At 44.9% G+C, this 18,378-nt stretch overlaps 1 protein-coding gene across 3 annotated transcripts in view; it reads left to right on the top strand.

Annotated features, from left to right (window-relative positions):
• Window positions 1–18,378, top strand: part of LSAMP (limbic system associated membrane protein) — a 325,690-nt gene that overhangs the window by 202,345 nt on the left and 104,967 nt on the right. For all 3 annotated transcript variants that reach the window (XM_013950181.2, XM_067301979.1, XM_067301987.1), the window contains exon 3: window positions 4,369–4,494. In XM_013950181.2, the coding sequence (XP_013805635.1) occupies window positions 4,369–4,494 (126 nt within the window). The remainder of the gene's footprint in view (window positions 1–4,368; window positions 4,495–18,378) is intronic.

Raw genomic sequence — 18,378 nt, 5'->3', positions numbered from 1 at the left:
TACCTCTTCCCATATACTCAGACACATTACTGATGGCTCACAGTGAATCATCGATGACAAAAATAAGCTCTGCTGCATTTTACAGTGGATTTTGCTTTGAGAGGGACAGGATGATTTTCTGCTGTGCTTTGCTTTACCCAGTATTGTGCTGCTAGGCAGGTATCCCTACTCTGAAATTCCTTCCCTCCAGGGAAGGGGACCCAGGTGCAGTCAACCAGTTTCCCAACATGCCTTGATTTGATTGCCTTGCCATGAGTTTATCAGTTATCAATTCTAACTTTCAAGCAGCAAACTAACTTCCAAGTTCACTCCTCCTTGCTTCCTGCTTCCAGTTAGACCAGGTTGCTCAGTGCCTTGTCTGGGTGAGTTTTAAATATCTCTGAGGATGGAGATTCCACCACCTCTCTGAGCAACTTGTTTCCCTGTTTGACTCCCCACATAATAAAAGTTTCATCCTTATACTGAGACAGAATTTTCCTATGTTGCAACTCATGTCTGCTGCTTCTCGCTGTTCCACTTTGCACCTCTGAGAAGAGCCTGACTCTGTTTCCTCTGCACCCTCTCATTAAGTATTTGTAGATAGCAATAAGGTCTCCCCTCGACCTTCTCTTATGGCTAAACAGACTCAGCTCTCTCAGGCCTTCCTTATATGTCATGTGCTCCAGCCCCATGACCATCTTTGGAGCCCTCAGGTGGACTTGCTCCAGTATGTCAATGACCTGCTTGTGTCAAGGAATCCAAAACTGGGCACAGTGCTCAGATTCTGTCTCATAAGCACCAAGTAAAGGGATATAATCACTTCTGTCCACCTTTGGGCTACACTCTTGCTAATACAGCCCAGGATGTGGTTGGTGTTTGCTACAAGGGCACATTGCTGACTCATACTCAACTTGTTTTTGATCAGGACCCCCAAGTCTTTTCCTGCAAGGCTGCTTTGTAGCCTGCAGTCCCTAGTCTGTACTGCTGTTATTGGTGTTATTCTAGACCAGATGCAGGACTCCGCATTTGCCTTTCTTGAACTTCATGAGGTTCCTCTCAGCCCATTTTTCCAAACTGTTGAGGTCACTCTGAATAGCAGCTCTACCATCCAGCATATTGACCATTCTCTACCAATTTGGTATCATACACATACTTGCTGAAAGTATACTCTCTCCTGTCATCCAGGTTGTTAATAAAGATATTGAACAGTCTGAGCTCCAGGATCAATCCCTGAGAGATGCCACTAGTAACCAGCTGCTAGTAGGACTTGGTGTTGCTCATCACCACCCTTTGGGCCCAACTGCTCAGCCAATTATCCATTTCACCCACCTATTATCCATTAGTTCACACTGTATCCTATGAATGCTGTGTCAAAGCCCTTGCTGAAGTCAAGGTATATTACATCCACTGCACTCCTTTTATCTGTGATGACAGCCAGTCATCACACTGTAGAAAGCAATCAAGTTAGTCAGGCATGATTTGTCCTTGATAAATCCATGCTGGCTATTCCTTGTCACCTTCTTGTCCTGGCAATGACTTTGAGGAGGATTTGCTCCATAACTTTCTTGGGGTGTGAGGTTAGGCTGACCAGCCTGTAGTTCCCTGGTTCCTCCTTCTTGCCTACCTTGAAGATGGGTGTGACACTAGCCTTTTTTCAGTCATAAGGAATCTCCCCCAGTCACCATGACCTTTCACAGATGAGAGAGGGCAAAGGTGATAGGGAGGAAAGACTGTTTGGCTCCCTCAGCACCTTTGGATGCAGCCCAAGTGGCCTGTTCTCGTGCTTTGAGGAAGCTGTCCTTGAAGAGCTCCAGCTCTCCTGGGCACCTTTGCTCTCTTGGGCAGTTTTCCGTTGGATCTTTCCAAGAGGATACCTGAATGAACTGAAATCTCCTCTCCTGAAGTCTAGGGATGTGATTCTAGTATTTGTCATACTTACTTCTCTCAGGATCTTAAACTCCACAGTCTCATGGTCACTGCAGCCCAAGGCTGCTCTTGACCTTCACATCTTCAGGCAGCTTTCCTTGTTCATGAGCAGTAGGTCCAGCAGAGAGGTCCTAGTCTGCTTGTTGATCACCTGCATCAAGAAATTGTCATCAACACACTCCAGAAATCTCCTGGATTGCTTGAGTCCTTCCAGTAAATATCAGGGTGGTTGAAGTCCCCATAAGCTCCCAGCTAGCTCATCGTCACTTCTAAGACAGTGCTCTGTGCACTCCAGCTGCTCTTTTGCATGGAGAACACCTCTCTTCCTTGCCTTTCCAACCTTTCTTTCCTCAATAGCCTCTATCCACCCCTGACAGCGTGCTTGTCCTGTGAGCCATCCCACCATGTGTCTGTAATTCCAATGAGTTGATAGCTCTGCAAATCTGCATGCACTTCTAATTCCTTCGGTTTGTGCGCCATGCTGTCTGCATTTGTGCACAGCCCCCCCAGCTGCTGGCTCACAAGGGGAGTGCGAAAGCATCTCCTGTTGTGTTGGCCCCCAGCTGCTTCCTTCACTGCCCCTTGTGCTATTGCTTTTCTCCAGATTATGGCAGTCGTTCCCTGATGTACCTAGTTTAAAACCCTTCTCACCTAGGTTAGTGAGCCTGTTGGCAAAGACACTTTTGCCTCACTTTGTTAGATAGCTCCTGTCCCTGCTCAGGAGCATCTGTTCCTCCAAGAGGGTCCTGTGGTCAAAGATGCTGAAGTCCTGTCCATAAGTTTGGGTCCTACAGAGAGGGGCTAATGAGCTGTGGGTTATAAACAATATTCCTGTGACTACAGCGACACAGGTAGGCTTCATTTCCTTTTCCTCATCTAGCTTTGCCTCAAAAGGTCCATCAACTATGCCTGCCAAGAAGGGGGAAGGGGAGGTTTCTGTCTGTTTACTCTGTGGTAAGCAAAGCAGAAAATGATCTTGTTTCATTCCTCACTACACACAAATTCGGAAGCTGAAAATAAAAAAAAAAAAGGGAAAGAAGATTCCTTTTTAGTCCAACTCCCTCACCTTCTTCTGAGTATGAAGCCTGGATGCGAGACATTAATGTGAGAATGGAAAGTTTGGAACAGCCTGTTCTGCCTTGGGGGAAGGCTTAGAGGCTGAAACATCAGACACGCTGTACCTGGAGTCACAAGTTCAAATCTCAGCAGGGTCAGTTCGGTCCCTCAGATTGCCACAGTACACAACTAAGTTAGCTCAATGGATCTTTAAGGGCCCTGGAAGCCTGATTCATGTCCGTTCCCATGAATTGTTAAAGACCCTACCATGCTTTTTGTGCTGTGCCGTGAACCTTCTTGCAGCATAGCTTCTGTTAGTCATGGCATGAGTCCCAGGTTCTGAGCTGGTCACAGAAGTTGCAACAGAAATGAGTTTCACAGCTCTTTGGTTCATTTCCTGGTGAGCATTTGGTTACATGAGCAATAGAACAGGACCGTTGCTAGCAGCATGGGTTGTAGGTGCTTGAGGGAGGTAACAATAATTAGTACACCCTCTGAGTCTGTGCCTGGTGTGTGTTTGGAAGTTTGTGCCTCTAGGCCTGACACTCTGCAGGAGGAAGTAGAAGTGCATCTGGGACTACTTGGAAAGTAAAAATTAATTTGGAGAGCAGGGACAGTGCATGGAGCCTGTGTACTCCTTCCAGGTCTCCTCGGGGCACTCGGACAAGTTCTTACAGCTTATTTTATGGAGGCCCCAAACCTTTCCAAGCACAAAGCATCACAGTTGCGGCAAACACCATTTCTACCTGTAGTCCTTGGAGCTGTGGAACCCTTGTGAGACAACTCCCAGAGGAGAAAATTAAGGACAGAAACTAACTAGAGAAAGTATGAGCCGAGGATGCTTTCCTGATTATACCATTTCAGTGCCCTCAGTGTGAGAGTTTCATGTGAACTGTGCTGGTTTCCCGTTATTGAGTCACCACGGAAGTTAGTGCTGCTGGGTTTCTGAGGCATTGTGTCAGTGCTATCCTTAGTCAATGCAGGCAGCTTTCCTGAGGCAAGAAGGCCATGCTTTTTCAGTACTTCCTGACTCAGCTCTGACCTTGTCTGTATCTCTGCTCTGTTTTTCCTTTCCCCCTCCTGGCTGCTTCACCCTGTGCACAGGGCAGGGCACCCTGTCCTGAAAGCAAAGCACTGTTTGCTGTAACTTTCTGCATTCTTTTCTTTACATTTCTGCACCATCAGAAGAATGATGAGCTGGAACTGATTTTCTTGGCTATTGAGAGGCCAGGATCCCGTACTTGGAGCACTGACAGACTTTCAGAAATCATAGTAGTAGTGAGGAGTACAGCCTGTGAGAGGAGCCCATGGCTGCCTCTGGTTAAAGAGTAGGTAGGTTAATGAGTCAGACCAGCTGCCCCCCCTGAACTCTGGGTAATGAAGTCCAAATTTGTTTTATTTTCCCAGTTCCACCAAAGATCTCCAATATCTCCTCGGACATCACCGTGAATGAGGGCAGCAATGTGACTCTGGTTTGCATGGCAAATGGGCGTCCTGAGCCTGTCATTACCTGGAGGCACCTCACCCCGACAGGTAAGTGACCCAATTGTACTATGCTGGTGATTTATGAACTGTACAGTAGTCTCCTTCTTTTCCAACATCAAGAAAAAATTTCAGTAGCCACTGAGGCAGCTGCAAAACAAGTCATAAGTAATTTAAATGCACTGCAAGCATGCTTTACAGTCCATTCTCCCAGGGACTATAACCCAGTTGTCCCAAGGAACAATTGAAATTACATCAGTAGAAGCTCTACAGAGTTGGACCTGTAATTCCATTTAGCTTTGGTCTTCATCTAATAGTCCGAATCTCTACTGGTGGTAATGCACATGGAGAAAAAACACTGCTGTTGCCAGGGGGAAAGGATTTCTGTTTAAATACTACATAGCATAGGATCTTTCCAAAATCAGGGAATTTGCTTCCCACTGCTTTGCCTTAAAAGGGAGAGGCAAACAGTGACACAGAAGATTTCATGTTACTCTCTGCTTTGGCAGACAGTCTTCCTGTGTTTTGTGCGATGGGTAAAGGAGGCATTTGTCCTGCAAGATGAGTGAAGGGCAGGGAAAAATAGAGTAAACGAGAACTCACCAGCACTCTTCTGTTAACAAAGAACCCCCTTTCTGTGCCTTTCATGGTCCAGGATGTGGCAAGCTTGGAAAGAGAACATCCTTTTCAGTAGTCTGACTCTGTGGGGATAGCAGTTTGGGTTGCAAGGAAGTTCCACCCTTAAAGGTTTATCAGTAGGAAGGGAACAAGAGGTAGGTTCCTTTTCTTCCTCTCGATCATGTCCTTTGAGAAAAAAAGAATTTACCTGAGTTCTTTTGCCATCAGATATTGTTTCATCTAAAATGGGTGGGGAAAACATTCATTAGCCCAGTATGAATAAGGTTCTGTGATACTTCCATATGTGTAGAGTGAAACAGAGCTTGAGGTAGACAGAGTACAAGCTTCCTCTATGTGCTAGAGACAGCCAAGCTAACTATTGCAAATCAACAGCCAGAAAGGAGTAGAGAGTTGTAGAAAACAGGTTAGAGGGAGAAGGGCAGAAAGAGACATTGGAACAAGGCTCAATCCAAGTGCTGCATCCAGAAACTGCATCCATGGATCTGGGGTCTTTGGTTCAGATTTGGGCTACTTAGATTTCCTGTCTCATCCATTCAGCCAAACCAAAGTCCTCCTCAGCTTTCACACATTTGAAAGCCAAATGTGCAGTTCATATTTTTGGCCCATTTCTTAAAGCATTGAAAGAAAGAAGGCAGGGAAGGACTGCCAGGGAAAGGTGGGAGGAGCAGAGCTGGTAAGGGGAACACTATTTCTTTGTGGTATCATCATCTAGCACCTGACTTTCCTCTTCTGCTGTTGTCAATATTAAACATGGCTGTGCCATTGAGATCTGTGGGGAATTAGGACCTATTCTCCACCTTTTTATTAAGTTATATATTTACAATCTGCTAACTTCCAAGAGGCAATTTTTTAAGATTTATTTTTTACTAAATCTTCCATCTGACTGCTGCATCAGTCTTTCAGTCCTTGCTTCCATCTAACTCTTTCTTGTATTCAAGTGGGAGTCATTTCTTAGCTATTCAGTGTGCAGAGTCTAACATTGTTTGAGTTAAGGGAGTTACGGGGATACCAGATTAAATCTTCACGAAAGCTAAGATTTGATATACATCAGATGCATTGTGGAGAACAGTAATGTGAAGATTCTTGTCCTGACTCATCACTTTGGCTGCATGCTTGTACTTTGTGTTTTTTTCCAATTGCACTGCCTACTCTATTGTATTAGACACAAACTTCTTTTCTTCATTTTTAAGGCTCCTCAGAGCAAACCTCCACTCTAGCTATCCTCTCTGATACACAACAGGACTGCTGTCCCTGCTTTGATTCCAGTGTTGGTTTTCCCTGGCTTATTGTTTGGTTCTCCAGCATGCACATTCACACTTTTTCTCCTGTCCTGTGTGTCTCAGAAGCATTGTCTGTTGGCATCCATCAACACTACCTCACTGTCCATCAGGTCCATTCTGAGATCTCCCCTCTACAGTGAAGCCTACCAGATACCCCCTTCCTGTCCAACCAGAGCCCAGGATAAAGGGCAGACAGTCCCCAGTCTGTATCTCATTGCTTGTTGCACTCTCTCTTTCTCCTTCCCCCATCTCAACCCATCTGTTATCTCTTTATGCTTACAGAGGAACTGCTTTAAGGCAGATGTCAGGTCTTTGTGCAGCATGTAGCCCGGTAAGGTACTTGTCCCAAAATGGGGGACACGGGGCCTCCATGTAAATGTTTTCCTTGAAGTTGACAATTAATATAAATCCCAAATCTATCCCAAAGCTATTGCCATTAGAAACATCTGTGTTATCTTGGAATCTCCCTTTTCCAGAACTGTAAGGCATTTTGGCTTCATTTATGCTAGTTTTGAAGACATCTGCTATGCTTCAAAGAGCTATTTTAGATCGTTGTAAAGGTTTCAAATCTCTCTCTCTCTCTCTCTCTCTCTCTCTCTCTCTCTCTCTCCGTGGATCTTTTTGCGGTTAAACTCATGACTACAGAGCTGGAAGAATGATGCTATTGAGCTTGTGTAGGAGATTTTGAGTGGACAGGTTGTGAAATTAAACCAGTACTGGGGGGCGAGAGGGCCAAATTACTTTTTCTTTGTGCACTCTCCTCAAGGAGTTGATTTGTGAATTTGTCTGCTCTTTCTTTCATTCATTGACTTCATCAATAGTGTTTGTTGGCTAATTGCCTGAGTTAGGATCAGAGAAATGATGTATTTCTTGTTGACTGGGAAATGGAAGAGAAAGATACAAATGCAAAGGGAAAGCAGTGTTGTTACTTATGCAAAGAAGGTGGGAATGTGTGTGATACTTCAGTTAAATGCTGCTGGGCCTCAAGAGTGCTTGTAGCCCACTCATTTGCCTATCTGGGAAGTTAGAAATTCACTGTCAAAAATGCTCCATCCCTTCCTTTCCTGGTCCTTCAGTGAGTAGTTGAACCAGGCATTTTTCTCGCATCAACTCTTAAGTCCCTAAGCCCAGAAGCAACCCGTCGGAAAGCCCCCTCTCCTTTCTCTGTGAAATAGCTGAAGTGTGGCTATTGCTGTTGGCTGTAGCTCTGAAGCCTGGGGAAAGGGAGGTAAGGGGAAAAATACTTTAATAATTCAGATGGCAAATGACAGTACAGATCAGCTTTATTTCCAAGCGGTGTCTGGTAATGAAAGCAGAAATGACATTCCTTGGAACAACATGAGTCTTTGCTCTCCTCCTCCATTCCTTTTTGGATGATTGACTAACTGTTTTTTGACAGAGCAGGTGGAGAACAGATATTCAAATAGATCCTTTTCCTCATTATCTGACAGGTTATTATGCTGTAGGACATGGGCACCCTGGTTGAACTAGTTATGGGTAGTTTAATAGGCACTGCCTGTGAGGACGAACAAACAGCTTCATTAGCTCCTTTGCTCCAACCAGCAGAGCTCTTTTCCAGCAGCACAGGTCTGCAGATCCTAACCTCAGGCCCAGCATCTCCCTGCCCACAGTCCTATCACTTCCTCTCTGAGTGAGGATGCAGCTGTGGGCTTATTAAGCCTGCCGTACCTTATGACTTTTGCCGTCGCAGTTTGTGATGGCAGGCCATGGAAAAGACCACAGCAGTCCTCTGAATTGCATTTGTTCAATTAGAGTGAGGATGAGTACAGATGGTTTCCGATACAGAGTACATGCATTTAGCAGTTGTCAGCACTAGGAGCATTTCACTGGGGAATATCTCTTGTCTTCCTTGTCTCATTTCAAGAGATGAGAGAAAGACTCTCTCATCTCTTGAAAGGGGCAAAACCCAGATTCTCCCCTCTGTAACTTTGTGCAAGGAGTAGGTGTTGTCCTGTTGTTTTCTTCTCCCTAATATTAACTCATATTAGTACTGAGTTAATGCCCTCATTGGCTCCATGCCCTGTGGCCCACAAAGGCATAGATTATTTGTTTCTCACTGAATGCAGTCCAATCATGTTTCCAGTTGGTGCACCACAGCCTGAACAAGGTCCCAGCACAGGACCAGGTATCATTCATCATTCTGACAGGTTCTGTGTGGGCTACCATGGGCAGCCTGCCCGTCTATGGCCAGTGATGTTAGGAGATGCTCTGTTTTCCCTGGATTGTACACCAAGATAACAACTTACACAGTTAAGAAAAGAACCCAGTAAGATAGTTTACAGATGGTAGGCAATGGCTGCTTTTGGGCTCACCTTAGTTTTACTTCATGTCTTTCTTGACTGGCATTTTTTCAGGCTAATGCATGAGTTCTCTCAACCTTTAAGCTGCTTTAATTGCAATCCAGAGGCTTTATCATTTCTGATTTCTCATCTCTCCATCTTATTCAGAGACATGCCAGATGCCTGGTTGACTGAAAAAGAACTTCCTGAGGAAAATAAAGATTCATGTATGTTCATATTCTTATCAGTAAACACCTCTCGACAGAAGCCCTGAAGAGTGGCCACTTGTGAATTGGGTTAGCAGCTATGTGGATGTGGACAGTTGTTGCAAGTTCTTTGCATTACCGGGGACTCCCACTGCCAAGCCCATTGCCCTCATGGGCAGACAAACACAGAAGAAAAAGACAGCTCCTGTCCCAAGGTTCTTGCACTCAGACTAGCAGAAATGGTGGCTGAAACCTCCCTGAGGGCCTTGCTCCTGCGTGCCTGTGGCAGGTGCCATGGGATCACTACCTGCATGTCACGACAGCCTGAGAGGCTGTGGCATGGAAACAAAGCTATACTGATGTTCATGGGATTCAGCTCAAGGTTGAACAAGTGATGTTTTTACTGGTTCTGCATAACCAGATGAGTTGCAAATAATTCAGTTTTCCTGGAGTAGTGACAGAGTGTGAAATATGTGTAAAAACTCCAGGTATTTCATTCCCAGTCCAACTTCCCCGGCCTCAGCACAGCAAGTCAGTCTGATACAGAAGAGAACAGCCTGGATTCTCTCAAATTCCACTTGACACTCTAAAGATACCCACTTTGGCTCAAAAAGGAGCTTAGTTATTACAGTGGTAATCACAGTATAAAAACCAGTCTAGAGCAAAGCAGATAAGTATTGATTGCAACACCTAAGTTTCATGTCACAGCATAAAATGAAAGGAGATGGGAAGGCTTGTCAAATATGCCAGTCTGATTCTCCCTGGAGGGTGCTAGAAATTCTCATTGAGTCTAGAGAATTTACCATAACCTGGGAAGTTTAGAAGGGATAGAGAATACAGTAGAGTGCCTGCTTGCTCTATGTAATTGAGATGGTATACATATAATATGTTTATAAACAGCTGTAGAACTCATTGCCATAGGAAGTTATTTAAAGACAAGAACTTGGCAAGACTCAAAGAGTTTGTATATTTCTGAGGATAATGTGAACAAATCTGGATATTCTTACTATTCACAACAAAAATATTGAAAAGGATTTTAAAAATCATGCTTTAGGCTCAATTACTACAGACTGGGATCAAACCTAACCTGAAAGAGGCAGATTATCTAACACCCTCACTCATTCATGTTTCTTCAGCACGTGCAAGTCTCCTTTTAGGGCTGAACTCTGAATGTAAGGGAAGCAGAAAGCCCTCTGAGGTTGTGAGATTGAAAATGGCCATATCGTTCACATAGGCACCTCTGACACTTATGTCCCATGTTTGTTTGCCTCTCATTGCTGTTTAAGTTTAAAGCTTTGCTATTGCCCTTTATATTGTGCAGGAAAAGCCAGTTTCTGCCCAGTGAAGGTAATAACCAGAAAACCCTCATCCAGAGTCATTGCAGTCAACCCTGTAAGCACTTGGTAGTGGTGAGTGGGAAGGGGATTTTCTGTCTATCTAAACCATTTGGATTTAGTTTCTGTCTCTACTCTCTCTCAAAACCTCACTGAAACAGTTGTGAGGAAAAGGAGTGATTTATTTTTCTGTTTTTTGGTGTTGTCGCTGTACTAGCTCTTCTCATGTCTCATCCTACTCTACACTTTGCCTGATAAGGAAATTTAGGATTTAGAAAGCACTCACTTGATCCAGTATTTTAGGAACTTAGAGAGGCAACTGATACTTTTTAACCATGGTTCTTTCCACTCCCCATGCTTTTTTTTCCTGCTTCCTCAAGATACTCTCTGCCAGAAATGTGGCCTCTCTTCCCTACCACAGAGACCTCTCACTGTTCCTCCTATGCATTCCCTGGTTTTTTTAGGACTCTTGTGAAAAGTCTTTTCCTCTCTTGTGCTAAGCTACATCTTATCCAACATTATTGGGGGGGGGTAGGGGGAGGGGAAGGGGAAGGGGAAGGATGCTAGCTCACAAAGAGCCTGGGAAACAAGCCAAAGTTTCAGCTTTTTCAAGGCCTCTCCAGAAGGCATCCAAAGTTGTTTCAGCTTCTATTCGCCTCCCACTTCCTTTGGCTCTGTTTTCTTTACTTTTAAAAGTCCTCTCTTCTTACTGCATGGCCCACAAGCAGGACCCCTCCCCACCCCCTCGCCTGTGATAGACTTAAGTCCTGAAATCCTTTTCTCTCTCCAGCACACAGGAGGGCTTTGATTCTTCCTTCTGTGCCCACAGGCACATATGCTGCACAGAGATCCCTCCTATAGTGATAGTGCCCTATCCGGTCCCTGTGGGCTGCAATGATGCTTCAACACTGCTGATGCATTTTCAGTCTTCTCTCCCAGTGGCAGAGAGGGAGAGCAAGGCCTTCTTGGCATCACAAGTATATTTTGGCATTTCTGGAGAACAGGCAAATAAGGCTGCTTCCAGGGAGGAATTCAATCTGCTGCCTTCAGCAGCACTTGGAGGGAAACATCTGGCGTCTTCTGGTCAATATGTGGTTGCTCCATCTCTGGCTGTGACATTTTCTGTGCCATTGGTGGGGAGATGTGACAGTTCTGTACCAAGCTAATGATTTTCCTGCCACGTGGAAATGCTGTTCTTTAACAACAAGTTGAAGCCTGGTAGAGTTGCCTCCATTTTTAGCTCTCCAAGACAGGTACCAGTTCTAATCAGCTATAGTGTTAGGATCTTTTTCCATGATGCTTTGAAGGGTGAGCTAGTTTGTGTCCATATGAACACTGTTCAACCATGTTCAGAAAAGCAGCATTTTTCTAGTTCACTGCATGGTCTTAATATCATGCAGTGCTATACAGTCACCACCTCTCCCCTCAAAGCAAGGCCAGTGCTTCTCAATGGAGATGCTCTTGTTTTGCTGGGACATTAAGGAATAATGCCAGCTTTTTCTTTTTCTACCCTCTTCCACGACCCAGTCTTGAAAGAAGCTGGAGCTAGGAGTGAAAATCGAGTATCTGAGAGGATAAGGTTCAAAATCTTCCATAATTAGTGATGGCAGGAAAAGGAATTGCCATATACTAGTGTAAGCAGGATCTCAGCAGCAGACTGATGAACCTTACCAAATTATCCACTTTGAAATCAACGGACTTTCACTGGCATGACCAGAAGGAAAAGAGGAAGAGCCTACTGCCCATGGTAGATGCTGTCCCACTCACCCCTCCCTCCTTACCAACCATCCTTGTGCTTCCTTGCACAAACCTGCCACTAAGCACTCTTGTATCCTCTCTATAAATAGGCGACTACATCAAAGCAAATTGTCTGAAGAGGGTATCACTGAGTGCAAGACACTGACTATGTGTGTGTTACTGTGTCTCCCTCTAGTGACCTGAACTAACGAGTCTAACAGTCTGTTTGGGGTCTCTTGTGCTTGGAGCTACTTCTTTGGTTACTTGTCTCCTCTGTGTTCACAGGGGCAAAGGCCTGATGTTTTAGGACTGGGTCACCCATTTCTCTGGCATCTGGAGGTTATACTCCCCACTGGCAGCTGCATATTTACAGCTGTAGTTCACTGCTCATAATTTAAAGTGTGCTTGTTCTTGAGTCTCTAGAGATACAGAGAGGTTGAGTGTGAATTAAGAGAGAGGAAATTCACAGTGTTTTCTATTTAATAGTTCCAATTCAAACATCCTTAAGAAAGCTATCCTGAAGAAAAAATGGAAAGGTTGCATTTTTTTTTCCTTGTAGCTATAATCTGTAAGTTCTTTCACTTTAGGGAGGTGTATTTCTCACTCTCTCTTCACAGTAGGAAGAAAATATACTGATAAAAGGGGAAAGTTAAGATAGTAGCTTATAGCTGTTCCTTGCCTTTTTTAATTTAAAGAGAGAGACTTCACTGATGCTGTTGTTATGCTGTTATTTGGCCTCAGTAGCTTCACTGGCTTCAGTGCCTGATCCATTCTGCACTGGAGCCAGAGCTACTCTCTTCCCTAGCCTGAGGACCCCAGTGAGCATGGGTGACAGCACCTGCTGCAGCACACAGATCCTGCCAGGAAAGTGCTGTCCAGAACAAGTCTCTGCACAGCTCCAGAGCCTCACCCCCTCTAGCTTCTCATACATGACCCTTTGACTCTCTCTCACCCTGCCTCCACCCCCACACCAATCCCCTTGATAAAGCCACTTGGCATATGTATCCCAGCTCTAGTGATAGCTGGAAAATATGCTGGCAGGAGGCTATGTTTGTCAAACAGATACAAGCTTCTGAAATAATTGAGTTGGACTAAAGGGTCTCTAAGGTGCGGGTAGAGAGACAAGGTGGAAGGATTAATCTACCAGAGAGAAGGGTCTGATTTATGACCTGCAAGTTCCATGACCTAGGTATTCCCATTTCTCCTTCCCAGCCTGGGCTGTCTTTCACTATCCAGTGGCATCATCTGCCTCTGCAGAAGAACAGAGTGCACTGCACTGTCACGACAAGTCATTGTGCATTGTCAGTGCAGTCATTCATAGCAGGAGCATGGTCTGGGTGGGGGGAGAGTGTTGCCACATCTGGGCGTTCCAAGATGATGATCTTGCAGCTGTCCCTTCCCATTTGCCTGTTTCTCTGGTGCTCATTTTCTTAAGCCACCTTCTCCCCAATCCATTGCACAATAACAATGACGATCTTGGTAAAAGGTTTTGGGAAACATACTGCAAAAAAGCCTTATGTCCCTGAAAACAGTGCCCTTCTTTACATCACTGTAAATATGGCAACTGGTTGGCATGGAAGCTCATGCCAAATGTTTTATAGATCAGGGATGGCCAGAAGCTGATAAATTGGCAAGCAGATATTGCTGGGGAGGGTTTGTGTGTGTGTGGGGGGGGTGCATATATATGTGTGTGAGGCAGAGAGAGAGAGAAAGAGAGAGAGGGAGAGGTGTAGGGGATGGGGGTGTAGGGAGAAGCAGTAAGGAAAATATGATTTGAAAGAATCCCCTGCACAGGGATAGACCCAGAGCAAAGAAGTCAGTTGTGAGGGCAAGAGATCGTGAACCTGCTCACTGGGATGACACAGAGCAAGGTCAGGTGCCACTCAGCCTCCTGCAGTGTGGAGCTTTTCTCCAGGGTCTGAACACGGTCGTACTGGAAGTGGGAGTCTCTCAGCTGAAGGTAGTAAGCTATTTTGGTAAAGCAAGGCTACAGTAGGCCCTGCGATGGACTGCTTGAGCTCTTTCTTCTCCCTTAATCTTCTTTCTCAGCATTTTGGTTTGTGTCTTCAGAACATTCCTTTCTTCCCTGTATGAAGAAGGTGAAAAGCATAAGAGACTGAAAACATGGGAGGTGCATGTTCAAAGTGTTGTTCTTTTTTCTTCTTCACTTACTTTTTCTTTCACTCTGAACAGCACCTGAAAAATAAGAGTTTTCTTGTGTAGTCTTTTTTTTTTCCTCCCCACTGGCTGAACAAATCATCCTTTCTTGTAAACTTGGAGTGCCCGCCCCAGTGTTACTGTGGCACTGGAGTAAAGCAGGCAGGAGCAGGAACACTGGGGGGTGTTCCCATCCAACGAAGCAGGAGCTGCTGCCTGGTGTGGCCTTTGAAGTTCACACCAAGTTGGAGGTGACTTGAGCGATTTGAAGGATGAGCACATCCCTCCAAAAGATCAGCACAGCCCCCAGCAAGAAACATGTAACGCAGATAATGAAGGCCTGGGAAAGGCATTGATCATGAGTGATTTCAATTATCCTGGCATTGACGAGGGTCATGCCAGAGTGGAAGGATCCTGGAGGCAGGACAAGGCCATATCTGTGACAGGCTTTGCTGAGCAGCTCATAGAGCCCACACCTTATTCGGGCTTGTGTCCCAGGGAAGCCTCCAGTGGGAGATGAGCATGTTGCAGTTTAGGGTAGGCAGATGGAGCAGTAATGCACTCTCTCAGGGAGAGTCCCCAGACTCCTGAGTGAGAATGCTGCAGGTTAGTGCCCTGTTGCAGGTGCCTGGCTGAGAAGTGCTGTGAGGGTCATCTTAGTGCATGTACAATAACAACTGGTGCATGCCATCAGCACCATCCTTACCTGCTGTGAAGCTTGTAGATCTCAGTAAAAAGTGTGTAAGTATGCATGGGCACACTGCTGTATGCATTACATGTGAGCATTTTGCTGTGTGTTCATTAATATGTTCACCATGCTGCTATCTGTGCATGCATTTTGGTACACTGATATGTGTTTTTGATATTCACCAACCTTATATACCCTCTTTGCATTTCCTTCATGGTGGAGTTGTGAAATGTAGCAGTAAGCATGAAAAATAAAAACACTGGAGGAGAAAGAATATACTGAGTGATATTGTACCTGCCAGAAAAAAGGCTTGCTTTAATTGTGGGGTATGGGTCTCTACAGCTGTCCAAAGCCTGTCTGTACAGTTTAAACTATGGCTGTCTGAGGGGGACAGAGCATAAGTATTTTTAGAGTAACTCAGCATAAGAGACAACATTTCAGATATTCCCCAAGCTACAGAAACTCAGATCAGGTTCCAAACTTTGCAACTCTAGTCTCTCTCTGACATACTCACTTGTATCTACAACATTTATCTCTGTTCAACCTGGGCATCTTCGAAGCAAATAAATAATTGGTTCCTGCTTCTGTCTCCCCTTTGTCCAAGGGACTTAAAGTTAATTTGTGCTGACTATTAGTCTTTGGGCAAAGGCTGCTATTGCGAAAGGAAGTCAGGGCATATATAGATAGCTAGTCCTTGCACTGTGAAATTGTAAGTGCCCCCATTTCCTGAGGGGAGATCTACAACCACTTGACAGCCGTGAAGAGGATTCCTCTGTAGCTCTTGGGAGATTTCCAGGGGACGAAGCAGATGGAGATGGGAAGCCCACGTTCCCTAGATGTGCTCCTGCTCAGAAGCCCAGAGGTGTGTGTGCCATATCTTGGGTGAAATACAGGCATGTGGTAACGCAAGTGACTCCTTGTGCGAGCCCAGCTTGTGCTTCATTAAGTGCCAGGACAGGTGTCAGAGTCCATGCACAGAGCAGAGGCTGTAAGGGACTTGGGGACAAAGAAAAATCACAGTTGCCATGCAGCATGTCCTGTGTGAGACACAGGGAAGATGAGGGAAGGAGACTGCTAACTCAAAGAGACAAAAGTAATTAGAGGAGCAAAATAATAGATTAATGAGAAGCCAGAGCCAGGGGAACTTATTAATTATCGGTGGAGGGTTTCCTCCAGTATGCAGGCTGGCCAAGGGCATGAAAGATGGCAGGCAAAACTCCAGTCCTGTTTAAGGAAGCTGCTAGGGAATTAGTGGTGAGGAGTGTTGGGAGAATGGTAGCAGAGGTTAAGTTAACTGCTTTCTTTGAATCTCTTGTTACATGTGGCTCAGGTAAGGGCTGGGGAGAGGGGCATATGGGAAATGCTAGATCATATCTAACTGATGTTAATAATGGCTCAATAAAAATGCTCCGATAAGAACGCATTAAAGTTATACAGTTAAGCACTTGCCAGCCAGGTAAGGTGAGATTTAAGGTTACAAATACAACCTTAACTCTCCTCCTGCTGGGTGTACCTTAGCAGGCAGCCTCTAATTAAGGGACATCAGGCTATTTTTCAAGTAATATTATCGTAACATTGGTTAATGCTCTTTTCAACTTTGGACAAAAGCATACGGTGTCTAGTACTATTGTGTGTGTTTGTGTGTGCCTGGTGAAACAGAGTCCATTATAATTGTGGCACTGAGAAATACTGCATTAGTTCTGCTGGAACAACATGCTGCAGTTGAGACACGGGGTCTGTTGAGACTGTTAGATACAGGGCAAACGACCATCCAGTTTCCCAGGTCACCGTTTCATGTATCATGAAGCAGCAGGCTTATAAGAAGTTGACATTAGCTACAAATAGGGTTGAATATGGGACTGTTCTTTTTACGGACAGATTCTTTTTTTACTTCTGCATATTGTCTTTCAACCTAGTTGTCTCAATGAAGTCATTAGGACCGTTTACAAGGTAAGGTGCTAATTTGTCCCATCAGACCATGACACAAAACATGGCTTTCTTCTGTATCCATGAGACCCAAGAGCTGGCTGTTCAAATATGAACATACTTTCTTTCAGGGCTCCTAAGCATACAACTTTTAGTCTCATTGCATATACCATGGTTGTGATATAATGGGAAAGAGAGAAAATATAAAGGGCAAATCCATTCTTGAGGAACACTGCAGAAGTGAACAGACTCAGTGGTTTTTATACCACACGTTGTAGATCTGACATCTTTTCTTGATAGTTACGCTGAGTAGTTAGCCTGCCCATTGAGCACAAAGTCCTTTGAGGGAAAGTCATCACATTTACACTGTCTAAATCCTTGAGTAAAAACCTCTGTCCTTTCCTGCAGACCCTTACTGCAATAGTCCTAGATTTCTCAAATACCTCTGTTGATGTGACTGACAGGCAGTATGTGCAGCACCTCCTGCTATCCCACTGCTTGTCCTTGCAGTTATGTAGGGAGGCATGCTCTGTTTTCACTTGAAGCAAAGATTCAGCCCTGTTGGACTGTGAGTGTCTCCAAATCTGTTGGGTATCGTGTGAGTTCAGGTGCAGACTCACGTGTGCTTTTGAGAATATCTAGAGCAGTCTCAGGTACCTGAGTTTTATTTTTTGCTTTGAGGATCACCATCCAAAGATGGGGTAACAGGAAGAGCAAAGGCAAGGGGAGTAGTTATAGCAGTAGTCAGAGCTCTATAGGTATTTCTAATGGTTTCAAAACGTGTTTTCAGTTGTTCTTAAGAAGAAACAGTGGATTTGTGAGGACTGTCCCTGTAGAGGCAGGTGTAGCTTGGTCAGTGCAGAGCAGAAGCTCATCTAGAAGGTTACTTCTGAAAAGGAAAGGTCACGTAATCCCAGGTGGCCCTCTGGGACACTAGCACTGGCCATGAGGGAGCAGAGGTTATGCGCAAGGTATGAGAGAACGACTGTGAGGATGAAAGGTAGAGAATTTCACAAAAAGCCCCCAGAACAGGGACATATGCTGATTAATTTCCATAGACCTGCATGGATCTGAAGTGAGCTAAAAATTTCCTCACTCAGAGACTTTGGGGATCACAGAGCTGAGTTTGTTTAAAAGAAGTGAGCTTCATCTGAGAGGTTTTGCAACTTGTACTAATGAGAGTCTGTCTGTCAAACTTAAGTGGTGTCAAGTGGCTCAGAACAAGGGCTCTTGGGCGTTAAATGGTTCCTACCAAATACCAAGCCTATTACCATGATTGGCTGTTATAGCCCTCTAAACGGCAAAAGTGATTAAATTGGTCGTTATGAAACACTAAAGATGCATAATTATGAAAAATAAGGCTTGAGTACGAGGAGATTTCATCTCACTGCTTTGTACCTCAAGGAGGAATCAATGCAGAAATGTTTTAAAAGCAGCCAGGGGTTGCCCCTGTCTGGTTTACTCCTGACAGTCTGGGAATCGTGAGTGTGTTTGGAAGTGAGGGTGTTTCTCCAGTCTCTAGGCTGTTACATAAGCTGGAGCCTGAATGTCCAGAAGTCAAGTCCCACTCTTCATACTCGATTGAGTTTCTTCCTTGGCAGGGGAGGGTTTGACTCCCTGCTATCCTGCCCTCTGCTGAGAATTCTTGGGTTTGGACTCAGAGGGAAG

This window comes from Apteryx mantelli, chromosome 1 (assembly GCF_036417845.1).
Source record: "Apteryx mantelli isolate bAptMan1 chromosome 1, bAptMan1.hap1, whole genome shotgun sequence".
NCBI classification, from domain to species: Eukaryota; Metazoa; Chordata; class Aves; order Apterygiformes; family Apterygidae; genus Apteryx; species Apteryx mantelli.
The sequence above is the reverse complement of the archived record's forward strand: the minus strand, read 5'-3'. Positions and strand labels throughout refer to the sequence as shown.